The sequence below is a fragment of the Ruditapes philippinarum genome, unplaced genomic scaffold (genome assembly GCF_026571515.1).
Source record: "Ruditapes philippinarum isolate M1 unplaced genomic scaffold, ASM2657151v2 ctg4795_1_1_1_1, whole genome shotgun sequence".
Lineage (NCBI taxonomy): Eukaryota > Metazoa > Mollusca > Bivalvia > Venerida > Veneridae > Ruditapes > Ruditapes philippinarum.
Genome location: NW_026860053.1, coordinates 39,734 through 55,260, shown reverse-complemented (window position 1 = coordinate 55,260; position 15,527 = coordinate 39,734). Strand labels below are relative to the sequence as shown.

The 15,527-nt window shown below is 30.1% G+C and overlaps 1 protein-coding gene across 1 annotated transcript in view; it reads right to left on the bottom strand.

Moving 5' to 3' along the window:
• LOC132758738 (sperm-associated antigen 17-like) overlaps window positions 1-13,271 on the bottom strand; it is a 58,289-nt gene extending 45,018 nt beyond the window's left edge. The window contains exons 1-8 of the mRNA XM_060750439.1: window positions 13,080-13,271; window positions 10,453-10,593; window positions 9,466-9,657; window positions 8,722-8,914; window positions 8,179-8,370; window positions 4,703-4,834; window positions 2,672-2,847; window positions 1,950-1,989 (exon numbers count right to left, since the gene is read on the bottom strand). Of these exons, the coding sequence (XP_060606422.1) occupies window positions 1,950-1,989; window positions 2,672-2,847; window positions 4,703-4,834; window positions 8,179-8,370; window positions 8,722-8,914; window positions 9,466-9,657; window positions 10,453-10,593; window positions 13,080-13,172 (1,159 nt within the window). The 5' untranslated portion in view covers window positions 13,173-13,271. The remainder of the gene's footprint in view (window positions 1-1,949; window positions 1,990-2,671; window positions 2,848-4,702; window positions 4,835-8,178; window positions 8,371-8,721; window positions 8,915-9,465; window positions 9,658-10,452; window positions 10,594-13,079) is intronic.
• Window positions 13,272-15,527: the final 2,256 nt, after the last annotated feature.

Here is a 15,527-nt window from a genome sequence, read left to right as displayed (position 1 = left end):
ATACCCCAAGGAATAAAAGGGCCCAAAAATTTAAATCATGCAATTTATGCAGTTTTTTTTCAGTTTTCTATTTCTTGTGCCCCCCAAATTTTTTAAATTTTTTTTCCCAAATGGTGCCCCTTCAAGTTAAAGGACTACCCCTAACATTCTTAATAAAAAATGTCCAATTTTTTGGGTATAAAAATAGTTTTAACCATAGAAAAAAGGAGGGAAAAGAAATTTATTCAAATTTTTTACATTGTAAAGAATTCCTTAACTCTAGTAAAAAAAATATCCCATGTTGTTCCCCCTTCTGTAAAGTCCCAGTTTGAATGCTAAAAAAATTTAAGTGATCAGTGTTTTGTTGATGCCCCCCCGGGCGTTTTGGTTGTGTTCATAGGTGACAAAGTTCTGCTAGTGGCTGAACCCCTATAAAAAAAATAAAAAACCCCAAATTTGGAGTTTTTGTTTTACATTGATTTTTCTCTAAAATTCAACTTTCTTTTAAATTTTTTATATTATTTTAAAACAACTAAAGGGGAAAGTTTAATAATATTTAAGATATAAGATGATGAAAAATTTTTTGGGATTTAACACAGTTGTATGTTTAAGTAAAAAAAAATTAAAGATCAAAATGGTATTAAAATTTTTATGTAAAATTACAGAAAAAAAAGACATAAAAAATTCCCAATTTAAATGTGGTTATAAAAAAAAGGCTAACAAAAAAATTATTTGGGTCAGTATTAAAAAGGGCCTTTAAAAAAGATTTTCCTTTGAAATAAAAAAACAAAAAGATCCCAGCAGAAAAAAGGCGCGGGACTTTTTTCCAAATTGTTTGATTAGAACTACTAGACCCTTTAAATTCCAAAAAATTTCAGTCAACAATTAAAAAATTTTATACTTTTATGAAAAAATTTCTACAATTTTTTTAATGTCACAAAAGGCTAAAATTCCAGTACTAGCCCTGTGAGTTAGGGGCCCTTTGGTTTCCGCAGCCTTCAAAAAACAGGAAAATTTTTTTAAGTTAAAAAATTAAAAAAAAAAATTTCCGGGGTTAAAAGGGCCAAAATTGGGAAAAGTCCTTTTAAATTCCAAAAAGATTACCCAAAAATTTTGAAACATAAGAAAAATTCTTTTCTGTGGAAATTAAAAAAAAAACCCCTTAAACAAAACCCTTTGTAGGAAAAGAAAAACTTTAAAAAAACTTTACCTTTTCTGCAAAAACATTGTAAAAAGGGCCCACTCCAAAAATTTCCCCTGGGGTAAAACCAATTAAATGAGGCCCATTAATAATATCTCAAAATCTTTATTTGGCGGCCCCCCTTGTCCCCAAATTTTTCCCAGTGATGTACGAAGGGCCGCGTTTGGGCCCTGAGGTGTTGGAGCAAAACACCAGACACAGGGTTGCCAGATTTATCTCCCTTATATCAAATTGAAAAAACAAAACTTTTAAAAAAATTCTCAGTTATTTTTAAATATATTTTTTGGCCTGCACAAACCCCAAGTAATGTTGCTTCTGCAAAAGCTGTCTGTTGCTGTTCCTGTTTTATACTTTGATCCGATAACTTCTTTTGTACCCATTTATTAAAATCATTTATATTATAAATTACTCAAAAATTAATAAATTATTATCAATGAAGGGGGCCGCCATTTTTTAACAAAAAAAGGAAAAATTTACTTATTTTTTTTTATTTTAACACAAATAATATAAAATTAAATACTTATCACTTCCGATAAAGTTAAAAAAAAAATTAAGATGCTCTCTAAATCATTCTAGATAGATAAAGTATAGGATTTTTCACTTCAATAAAAGTAAACGTAGAAAACATTGAAAGCTTCATACCATCCTCTAGTAGCGGCCATTGCATGATGGAGAACCAAACACAGGGGAAGTTTCACCAGGTTAAGATTGTTTAAATTAATTTCTGCCACTTAGAACGTTTTCATCTATCAAGTCCATATGATCATACATGCCAATGTCCTCAAACAAGGCCCACCTCCAAATTGTGTCTAAAATAATAAATCATGCGTATCTAAGTTAATATCTAACCAGGATTTTTTTATAAAATTAGAAGTTCTCATCATTATATAATGTTTGACATATGACATCATGTAAAAAAAAGAAATTGGCCTATCTGATCATTCTATATATCAGCATTTCTTAAACTATGAAACTTATCATCTTACAAAGAAATATTAATCTCCAACTTCTATAAATGTTGCCAAAATGTAGCACAAACTTCAACAACAGCAATATTTCATTTACAAATGGTAGAAGCACTGGTATGCTAGCTGGATTAGCTTTCTCACATTATTTTTTGTTATTGTTTTTTGGATGGGTTTTATGTTGCACTGACACTGTAAAGGTCATATGACAATTTTTCAGCTTTACTGGTGAAGGAAAACCACAGTTGACCTTCTGTGCATTATTTCAGGCAAAAACAGGCACCTGACTAGAACCACCACAATGATAGCTAGCTGGATAGCTTCCTCACATGAAAGAATCAAAAGTCCCTTATAGAATTTGAACTCAAAGGGTGAGTGGCAAGTGGTTTGAAGTCAATGACCTGCTGTCACATTAATCAATGGCCACATGAAATAATGAATATAAATATTGTAGATCACATGAAATAATACTTGCATGTCTTAACTAAAGGATCACCATAAAATAAAAAGAGAATCACAATAAAACCTTTTGTTCTGGATCTTCTAAATTTTGTGGCACAAGGAGGTTTTTCACTTCATAATCCTTCCTTGCAATATCATGTAGACATTGTTGTTTGAGTAGGACTGATGGAACATCCCGCCAGAATGCTTTCAATTCTTTCTGTAACTCTGCTTTCTCTTCTCTTGCATTTTCTTCCTGGGCTAAAATATGAAAATAAACATTATTAATCATTCTAACATTTAAATAGCTTTGTAAAATTACATCATTTACTGCATTTGTACTGCTTAATAACCTGGTTGGCAAACTTAGTATGTTAATTTAGTAGTCATTTTTTTGTATATTACAACTTTCAGGGAGTTTTTTCTTTCAACATCTTTTTAAAAGACTATCAAACTTCCTATAAAAACTTGCAATGACCAAAGGGAAAGGAAAATATTGTTGAATTATTAAAATTTAAACCTTGTTATGTTGTCATATAGAGGGATTTCTCTTGTAGTTGAGTAAATACAGTATCTTGTCATTTTTTTTTACAAACTTTTTTCATACATAAAGAAGATATTGAAGGTTACAATTTTGTATTTGAAGACAGACATTACATCAAATTTCATTACAAGTGAAAATGTCCTGATTGATGAAAAATTGTGCAGAACAATTTGTAAGAATTTTCAAAAGTGAACAAACATTTGACTAAAATAAGAAAGAACAAATTGTTTTATTTCATTTAAGAAACATAAAAGTCTACAATTAGAAAGAACTTAATAATGATCATTGCATCCTCATTTTTTTACAGATTTTAAGAAAGTATTTGAATAATAAATAAACTTGAATATAAACATTTTGTAATTACCATATTCAGTATACACTGTATATAATTATGATAAATACATGGAGTAATAAATATATACGAGACACTTTTAGTTTGTAACCAATAAAAAGTTGTTGGTTTTTTTTGTCTTTTTAAAAAGGCATTGTATGTTGTTTCAATTGTTGACAATACACCATGTTTAGTATCCCAATTTTTTATTAGATAGCATTTTCCTCCTACTATACTCAAACTTAGATAAAGATTTTTAAAATGACCTCAAAACACCAATTTGTTAGGATAGAGGATAGTATGATAAAAGCAAAGAACAAAAGGGGGCATAATTCTGCAAAATCGATTGGCAAAATTACTTGCCCTTCATATCAAACAAGTTTTTCAAGCCAGGAGTTAATATCTTTGATAGTTTTTTAATATTCTATGCAAAAAGGAAAGATTAAGCAAAAAGGAATTTAAGATTTATCTGTCCTTTAGAAATGCATTCTTATTTTGATAGTAAAAAAGTATTATAAGTTAAAAGTGAATATCTATATTTGATTTTGAGAAATGAACTTTAACAAAAAGGCTTAACAAGAAATACTATGTTGAAAAAGTATCAGTGTAAATACAAAAAATTAAATACCTGCCTTTTGAAATGCTTTCTAATTCAAAAATGAACAAGTATTACATGTTTCAAGTGAATTTCTTTGATGTCTTTTGAGAAATGATCTCTCATTAGAAGGTTAACAAGACAAAACATTTTAAGTTAAGATTGTGTATACTTTTACAAAATATATTTTAATCCTATAATATGGCATCACATTATGATTATGACAAGAATTCAATTAATAAAGTGAATAGCTTTACTTATGTCTGAGAATATTGATATAAATGAAAAGGTTAACCAATGTCAACTTCACAACAATAACTCTACTTTTATATTTTGAAAAGTGCAGCTACAAATGTAAAAATGACAGTAAAAAATCCTCATTCTTTAAAAAACCTTTAAACCATAGTACAAGTAATAAAACATAAATATGATAAAAAATCACAAAACCCCATTCCAAAAAAAAAAAAGAAGAATATCTACTGCTACTTAGTAATATAAAAAATGATCAAATATTATGATAATTATGTTAGTAAAAAATTTGTACCTTTTCCTCCAGGCAAGTTTTAAAGTTGACATTATTTTATGTTTCAAGACCAACAATTATTACCATTTCCCAAAAAGCGTAACATTTGACACTTAAACTTACTGTTACCACTACTTGTAGAGATTTTTGATGACATTTTATTAGCCCGATTCTCCAAACTTTGATGTTCACTCTTACTAGATATGAGTGAGGATTTTCCAGAAAGAAGTGAGGTCTTGGATGGTACGATTGATACTGTTTATAATACAATAACCATTTCATTGCTATCAGTGATAAAAATCAAAACCAATATACAGTCAGACCACAACTATCTTGATGGTGAGTGTGATGAGGCTGTATACTGTTGGCTACTAAATTTCATTATTTTGATGTTAACTATTAATAGATAGATCCAGATTCAAAGTTGGGCTGACAGTATATTGTAGGTAAACAGAGAATAAAGTTCTAGCAGTTGTAAGAATTCAATTATGTTGTTAACAAAGATACTAATGCAAGAATAATACATTAATACATAATATATAATATAACAAGTACCTGTACTTTGTGATTTAGCTGACTTAGACAGGGCTGACTTTCTTTTAGGAACTTTTAAAATATTAAATTATTTATAATGTATACAAGATATATAGTGCAATATAAAAGCAAAAATCTACAATAAAAACAAACAACATTAGCCCAAGTATAAATCTAAAATAAAAAATAAACGAAAATAAAAACAAAACAAGAATAAAAACCATTATCTAGCATAATGATAGCAAACTTTTAAAATAGGATAATTATGTCAATATTCTAACAAATAGACAAGCACATTTATTAGACTGCACATATGAACAGTTTTAACACCAATATATCACAACTTTTTCTTTGTTTCTGCCAACATGTTTTCAGTAAGTACAATTTTCTTATTCTCTTAATTAAAAATATTTTTTATCAATTTATTGTTCTTTTTATTGAAGTTCTGGTCTTTTAACTCACAGTTGTTTAAATATGGTGCACAGGGATTTGCTATGCTTTTCCAGCTTTTGTTACAAAATGGCTTCTCTTCAGGACTTAAAGTAAACAGTGAATTGTTTTGTCTCAAGGTGGGGGGAATCCTGTTAATAGAAATTTGAAATGCCCAGAAAAATAGGAAAATATTCAACATTTAAGGAAGCAACTTCACTGTTTTTATTTCGAGAGTCTGTCTAAGTTTAAGGCAAAATAAAGTTATAAGTATTAAATTAACATTATCAAAATGTATATGAGACAAAATTAAAAAAGTACGTTCATCCTTAGTTGTTTTATCTTTTATTCAGTTTCATCCAATTTTTAGCCAGACCATTAATAAAAACCCTCTACATGCATGTAGTAATCTATCTTTTATTTGCTTTTTCTTTACATTTGTTACAGTTTTGTTGGTATTTAATTGGCGGTTCAAAAAAGAACTGACTACAATAACACAATAAACTAGTTTAACTATTCTTTCTGGTTATTATCATTACACGTACTATGAATCAGACAATTGTGACATTGTATAAAGTTTACATTTTGATCAACATCATTTCAATAATATGGAAAATTATAACATCTGTTTATAAAGATGTAAGGCTAATTACCAGGAAGAGAGGTGATAAGCTACAGTAGTATGCTTGTGATGTTTATTTTTAATAATGTGTCCTGAAATATTATTTCATATGTAGTTAATATTACCTAGCTTACTTTTAGTTGAATATTCTTTTAGTTAACTTTGACGAATATATTTGAAAACAGTATTTCAACCTTGGTAAAATTCTTTTTTAATTTAAACAATTTTCATAAAAATAACTTTTGAATCAATTAGAACAACAAATAAAGTAGAGTCCTTGGCAAAAATACCCACTGATCAATCACCAACTGTTTAATGTTTGAAATTAAAGAGTCAGGGAACTAATGTAATGAAAATTGTAATAAAACAGTTACCCACTGTATAATGTTTAAAATTTGAGGGTGGTTGTAAGGGAACAAAAGTAATATCATTTGATAAACTTTTTGTGCATTTTTCTGAGATTGTGCTTGTCTACAAAAATAAACCTATTTGGGCATAAAACATATCTTACGCTTTTTAGCTCCCTTCTTTTTATCAGACCCTATAATTGTTCATAACTTAAATTCAATTCACAATAAATAAAGCTACAATATCAAAAACAAATTTAACAAATTTTAAAAACCAACAAAATTACCAGGATCCTCAAATGCTAACATTATAAAAGATATTTTATCTGATCAAAAAACTTTGTGAAAAAGTAACATTAGCAACAACAACAATAGCAAACAAGAATATCCTTAGGGAAGGAATAAAATATCTTTAGTTAGAACCTGAATGCTTACAACTGTTGTATATAGCAGCTCACCTAATTTTCTTATTCAAAAAATAAAATATTGACCACTCCTTAAGCATGTGCATGTGTTAATAAACCTTTCATATAATTTTATTTTAACTATTTCAATTACTGACAAATTAAAAAAAAATTCATACATGTGAACTCTCCCACTTTAGGCGGTAGACTCCCACTTTCTTCAGCCATATTTTCAAAGATTTTTCTTAAAATTAGGGGTATTTTCACAAATTAAAGAAATCTCCCTATTTTTGATGTCAGAACTTTTTTCTTTGTTTATTGCAAATTCTAAATTCTCCCTATTTTTGAAGAAAAATCTTCCACTAGATCCTCAAAAAAAGTTCACATGTATGACTAGAACTAAGCGAGTCGGATGTGTCGCCTTGTGAACAATAAAGTTTAGGAAAAATGGCAAGGACAAAAATTAAATTTGAAAATTAACAAAGGGCAATAACTCAAAAAATAAGCATAGCAACAGTTTCTGTGCACTGCACTTCTTATCAATAAGATCTATCATCCTATGAAGTTTCAAGTCAATAGCTTTTATTATTTATGAGAAATGGCCTGGACAAAAATAAAGTATGAAAATTAATAAAGGGTGATTACTCAAAAATAAGAAGTGCAGAGTACAGGTTCTTGTACATTGCACTTTTTCTTAATGAGATCTATCATCCTATGAAGTTTCAAGTCCATAGCTTTTATACATTAGGAGAAATGGCCCGGACAAAAATAAAGTATGAAAATTAACAAAGGGCAATAACTCAAAAATTAAGAAGTGCAGAGTACCGGTTCTTGTAAACTGCACTTTGGGTCATTATAAGAAGCATGCATACCAAGTTTGAAGTCAATCCGACTTATAATGACTGACTTATGCTGCGGACAAGCTTAAGGGGACGCCGACAATGATGCCCACACCACCACTGACAAAAGTAACCCCTATATGTCGCCTTTTTCATGGTGACACAAAAATTAAATAATTAAATGAGATCAATGTTTCTGAAACAATCCAGAAATTCCTTCATGTTCAAGTTTAGTTAAAGAAAACAATATCATTTCGGGCTGACATCCCTTACAAAAAATTGTAAAATATTAGAAATATTTATAGATATAATATTCCTTGTAATTATATTCTTTGCAAATTGAAAGTGTTTAATGAAACTTTAAAAAAAAAATCTTTTAATGACAAAGGTTTGAACAGAGTATTATTGTATGTCACTGACTTACCCAATGTTTTCTCATCCTTCTCAATAGGTTGTTCATCACTTTCTTGAACCTGGAACCTGCTGTAATCCTGAGAGGTGACACAAAGTAAAGACGACACATTTAGACCTAGCTCTGACATAAGGCCAAACAGATGTGGGAAGTGAAAACCATAGATAATTATGTAGTGGTCTGCCCCATCATCTGGTTCATCATCTACAACATTACAGTGATAGTACTACATTAGTTTGTTGTGATTATAAAGTTTATAAAGAAGTTAATGAGAAAAAACATAAATAATAGTTATAACACAGAATATTATCACATTCACTCTAAACAATGAGACTGAGACTACTTAAAAATCAAAGGCTACAAATCAAGAGATAATGAATCAACATTTCTTTTCGTTGAATAAACAAATGATTTTTTTTTTCTAAAAAAATCTTATGCACTTGAATTAGACATTTCAAAACTGAATACAAAATTACAAACACTTAAAATTTGAACACGCTTGTGCAAACTGACATACACATGTATTTAGGAAAGCTATCACCACAAAATTTATACCAATATATTTTCCCTCTGGATCTTCTTCTCCTCTCTTCTTCAGTTTACTACCTTCTTTTGCTTGCTGGGGTTCTGGTGTTTTCTTACCACCGCCCTTGCCTTTCCCTGGAGATTTAGCTCTTTCCTTTCCTCCACCACCACCAGCAGCTTTCTCTGCTGCCTTTGCTTTTGCCTTTTCTCTTTCCAATGCAGCCTTTAATTGTTCATAAAAACATAGTACATGTAACAGAAAGTACATTTGTACATATAATAGTGTTAAACTTCATTTACTGAATACCCCCATTTCAATGGAATATCATCCTCAAATCTCACAGCAAATTACATTTTCCAGTAATTGTTCTGTACCTGAGTTGTTGATAATGCTCTAAAACATGATCTATTTACAAAATGATATTTGTATAAAAGCATGCTGTTGTAAATGATTTCTAAACTGTATATGATATTGCATAGAATATTGTCAAATATAACATTGTTAAAGCCTTATCTACAATCATCAGAAAAATAATTTTTATACCAAAATAAAAGTACATGTATATAACTATTTACCAAATGTCATTGTTATTATTTAAATGATTACTCTGTGAATAAGTTAACTATTTATCAAATCTTTCTACAGACAGTTGAAACATTATTACTTTTTTCTATTTAATATCAAAAAGCTGTATACTGTATACTGTATACAGTTTTGACATTTTCTATGTAAATTCAACCTCACCATCTAACCTCACAATAAGATAAACATACCTTCTTTTCAGCTTCTCTCCTTTTTAAGTCATTTTGTTTAATCCAAAGAAGCTTGAACTTAATTAGCTTGGCTAAAAGGTGAAGAGGTATCTCTTCACCAAGGTCAAGGTGATTTTTGCAGGGTTCACATATCTCATAATGTGCTGGTGTTTCTTTAGGCTTTTTTCCTTTAGGATTTCCAAGTTCCATTACCTATGAATGCAAATTTAAAACAAATTAAATATACAACAATAAAAACACATGAAAAAACAATTTCTGAAGTTTTTGAAACAATCTTATTATAATATATCACCCTTGCTTGGGTGTAAAATAGACTGACATTACAAATCTACCCTGGCATATTGGACTGTGTATTACCAGCCATGTGGCAATCCAACCAGATCATAATTCAGATATGATAATTCAAGAATTGTATCATAAATCATTTTATAGTTTTAATACTAAAGAAATTACAATATTAATAAAAAAAACACACACACAAAAAACAACAAACATTTTAGATGAAAAATAAAAATAAATATAAAAAATGCCTTTAACAACAGTTTAAAATTTCGGTTTGGCTGAAAATAAATTTTAAAGAACAAGGTAAATGCTTGTGAAATGTAAACAAGATAATGTTAAACATTGATTATTAGTTTTTCTTAAGTTTTTATACAATTATTAAAGAGTTATTAGAATTTAATTAATAAATATGTGAATGGCAATGCAGCAATTTTTGGACTAACAAATACCGAATATTTATTGTCAAGGTCTGAATCAGAAATATCTGATTATCTGAGTAATAATTACAGCCCTACTGGCATCTCTTTAAAAGTAGAATTTTGGGGAATCACTGGTTTGAATTGACTTCATGAATCTTTGTCAAATTTGGAAGAAAATAATTTCTGGTGTTATGAAATAGGAACATTAATAAGCCCCAGTGTTTTAATATTACTGTAATTTTTTAGATAAATTGTAGGTAAAATAGCAACATCACTAGTGTTTTACCTCACTGTATAGCTCTTGTTTTGAAAATGCAGAGAAAAGCCTTCTGGAGCCAGCATTTACGGTTTGTCCAAGAACATTGACCCATGTATAATCATCTGCCTGCTTACCAACTACAAATGAAATGTTTGGTTTCCATTTCTCCTGAAAAAAGTAATATATATGGTATTCAGTGCTCTTTTTACCAATTATTACATACTTTTTATCAAGATAACTAATTAAGTAGAACAAATACACAAATTCAACCATTATTGTATGTTCTTAAGATCTAAAAGACAGATTTGTGAAATGTTGTTTAGAATTTTTCTTAAGTCATTACTGCACTATTATCTTTACGAAGAATGTTTTTATGTCAGAGTTAACAGTGTCCCATACAGATTGTATTTAATTTCTCATCTGCTCCACTCATAAATTCATGTAACTTGGTTAAGATTATAAGCAGTGGCTAGCTGAACACTACATGTCTGTATTATGCCAGCCAAAAAGTTCCAGCTGTATGCGAGTCATGTAGGCTAGTCTATACACACTGTAGAAGCTAGGCGCACAGCATTTTTAAAAAAAATTCAACCTAAAGGAAGACTGAATATGCAAGCTTTTTTGTAGAATAAGATTTTATTGAATATTATGAAAACTTTCTCAATTACACCTTTTTTTATCAAATATTTTTTAGTGTTTGATGATGGAAGTTTTTTTCTTTTTCTGAAAATACAACTGAAATAAATTTAAACATTACAAAAAATAATTTCTATGGACAACATAGATTTATTAAAATTTAATTGCAATAAAAACACTTTTAGGTGGCACTGAAAATTACAAATGTAGAGTCAGTGTACCAGATGTCGTACACTTTTTTAAGGAAAAATAATTAATTAATTATAATTGATTTTATTTTGAAAATTACATCCTTTGCCCATAAAAGGGGAAATCAACTTGAACACCTGTCAGATTATACTGTAACTTACAGCATTTCATAAAATAGCAACACTTTTTTTCAGTTACCGATAATTATTTTAAATATTAAGTAGATTTATGATTTTTTGTTTGCTTTATTGGATTAAATTTACGGTAGTAGCAATGTGTATCTGTGTGGGAAAGGATAAGGTAAGTAGATAAGCTGGAAAAAGCTATAGGGAAAAATATGCATAATGACAGGGGAATGGGTAACCTGTTGCTGTTTGTACCAGTCTGGATGACTAAATAACATACGATATAAGTCTGGGACAGATTTTAGATATGCCCTAGGCCCTTTGCTGACGATTTCCCTGTGCCATTCTTATCTATTTTTAGCGCCAATGGCGCAGGCGGATCTCTGCCTCAAGCATTTTTATATATTTCACCATTGTAGGTGATTCGCTCTCATGCAAAAAGGTTGCTCTGATTGGCTAATGCCAAAAAAATGGTGGTTACAGATCACAAGCAACAATTGCTTGGGATTCAACGTTTTAAGCAAATGGGGGACGAGTCTTGCACCTGTAATCATCAGAAATTAAATTGTTCAACAGAAGAAATTGATAAATTATTCAACTGATGAAATTAAACCAAACGGTACATAGAAATCACTAACCGTGATATTTTGGATTATAAACTACTAGATTTGCATGCGTCAATTTAAACGCACATATTTTGAAACTGTGCGTCTTTTTCGATTTTATGCGTATTTTACGCAGGTCGCACATCTAGATTAATCACTGCTTGTAGGTAGTAAACACATACATAAAAATTATTATTGAAAGTTGTTTTATCTTTTAAGTTATGATTTGTTCGATTAAGAGTTTGGTATTATTTTAAACAAAATAATCAAGGTGAAATGACTTGACGTTTGGTAGTTGGGAGAAGTTAATTCATGTGCATATATTTCATAACTTACAGCAAATTTGCCATTACAAAACATACATTTCTTTTCAAATATATATTTTATAATAATCTTAACATTAAAATAGAAATTAGCATGGTTTATTAAAATAGAAATTAGCATGGTTTAATTGCTGAATAAGTTGTTTTTATGTTTGACCCACATAGCCAGGTACATGTATTTACAGGGAGAGGCTGGGGTACAAGATCACAGATTATGTCACATCATGTTGAAAACATGCCAGGTCAGTGAAACACAAATGAAAACTGAATAAATTCATTTGAATTTTCAAGAAAAAATGAAAAATGGGAAAGTGTGTGCGACCGGGTCCTGTGCGGGTCCTGTGCGGCACCGGATACACTGACTCTACATAATTAAACATGCAAGTTACTGACTACATCATTAAATCATTGTCTTTGTTTCTTATTGAGAGAAAAGAAGCTGTACAACAAGCCTATGATTGATATTCAAACAGTAATTCCTTGAAATAATACTTAAAACAAAGACAGTTACCACTCATATGAGGTTCTTAACAGAAATTCAGAACTGTTTTTTTTTTTAATGTTCAACTTTCGTTGTAATAATGTTTAAATTTATCTATTAATGACAGCTTCTTCTTCTTCAATAAAAAAAAATTATCGTAGATTTATCGGGTATTATTCGATAATGAGCTAATAAAGTCTTATATTCCCGGTAGATAGTATTAACAGGATAAAGTGATAACGCGTACACGACTCTGACGGCGGAGCTTTTTGCTATTTATTAAAAAAAATCAAACCTCTTCTAATGCGATCGAGAGAAGCGCTGTTTCCCATTTTGCAGGACCTCCAGCGCCTTGTGCGCTTTTTCCTCTTTTACCAGCCTTTGACATCCTTTCAAGGAAAATTGCAACCAGTTAACGGAAATTAAAAGTTTTCAGATTTCAATCCGCCATTGTTGTTTTCCAAGGTTGCTATGCAAGGTGCGCGTTTGTCTCTCCACGCAGTGATCTCCCCTATATCGTGCACTTCGGACCATAGACATTTCGGACCAAAAACATTCGTTCGTTTAGGGTCTTGATATTCATTTTGTTGTTATATCATGACATTTTCTTAATCATATTTATGTTAAATGTTATTGCCAAGACGCCCTTATGCATCCTGAATTTTCAATAAAAATGCTTTCCAGTGTTTTTACTGTAGTAGGCTATAAGACTAATTGCAACACTGATAGTCAATTCAATGTTTATTTGACTTAATTTTTTATTTTAAATGAGTTGCCTAATCTGGGACTTGAACTCGAGACCTCTCGATTCAGGTCTAGGTATGCCTAAAATACGAAAGTGAGATTTTTGACGAAAGTGAGCGAAAGTGAGCGAAAGTGACTTTTAAAATTTGAATTGTACCGCTTTAATAGAATTTTACGGTGAATTTTCTGTTTGTAGACGTTATTATTATCAACTAATAATATTTCTTTTCAAAAAATAATCCCTATTTTTTTCTACATACTTTTTCTATATACAAGTTCAGCAATCTTCCTTTCGCTCATATAGAAAATACGAAAGTGACCTCTAAAATATCAAATATAGAGTTTAATTGAAATATAGTGTTGAATATCAAATTATTAATTTCTGAAAATATACGTTTACAAACTGCAATTTAAGTACATTTTCAATTCAAACACTATATTTGATATTTGACAAGTCACTTAGAAGATCGCTGATATTGTATATAGAAATTATGCCAAAAATGCGGTATAAAACTATAAATCATCATAATGATTAATTTAGAAAATAAATAATATTAATTTCTTATAATACACAAACTGCGAATTTAGTACATTTTCAATTTAAACTCTATATTCAATACTTTACAAGTCACTTTCGTATTTTTCTATGCAAGAGAAAGGAAGATCGCTAAACTTGTATACAGAAATTACGCCAATAAATGGCGATTAAATTATGATTATGGTTATTTATTTAAGAAATAATATATCCCAAACTGTGATTTTATCGCTCAATAACATCACTGTTTGGAGTTCGGATGCGAGGAATTATATCACGAGGGCGTAGCCCGAGTGATATAATGATGCGCATTCGAACGACAAACAGTGATGTTATCCAGCGATGAAATCACCGATTTGGATATATTATTTCGATTCTAACACGACATAAACAAATAAATGCTGCCGTACCTGCTATTAAGCAAAATTGCGCCTGATTTGTTCCCGTACTTATTGTTAGCGCGTCGGATTTTATAGTGGTTACGTCACATGTATAATGATTACGTCACATATCTAAATATAAAACGTCAAACAGTGACTCTATTGCATAATAACACACACTTTCGGTTCTTCTATGTTCAATAGGGAAAAATGCGGGTCGTGTTAGAATATAATATATATAATTAGTTGCTAATAATATACGTCTACAAACTGCAATTTTACTGCAAAATTCTATTAAAACGGTACAATTCAAATTCTAAAAGTCACTTTCGCTCAATTTCGCTCACTTTCGTCAAAAATCTCACTTTCGTATTTTAGGCAAACCCTGCATTGACCTCTCGGCCACGGTGGTGAAGTTATATGTTATCGCCTGAAAAAAACCATATTATTCTAAATAAGAGTTTGTGACTCTTATTATTTCGACGCTGAACACAGATGTAAATAATCAAGTATGTTTACCTTTAAAGAATGAAACAATATTAGACATATTCGACCATTCGGGAACTACTTTGCTTGAAAATTAATGCGCCTGTTATTTAATTGACAATCTTTCCTGAATTTTTCGGCGATAGTGTACATATAAAGGGAAGTAACCGCTTCAAAAAAGTGGACTACTTTAGGCATTTGCAATTAACAGCATTAGGCTCTGAAATTTCGCTACCATTATTTGTTTGGTCTGACGACCCAAACAAATAAAAACAGAAAGAACAACCATAAAATCAAAAATGTTGAAAATATCTATGAATAAGAAAAAAAACCGGACATACGCTGTCTCGATCTTACAACACGTACATTGTAGGGCATTAAGATATTATTGCTACGTGCCAACAGGCGCGGAGTTATTTGTTGTTTACTATTTTTTTGTCCATGGACCCTAATTTTACCAATTACTCCCTTCGATTTACAGCTAAAAATAAATCCGGAAAGAAGAATTCCTTTCGATTTCTATATTATGTAAAGTCATATATTGGTTTCCCCGTTCGGTGAATCGCAGCATGTCATATTAATTAATGAGAACGTGAAC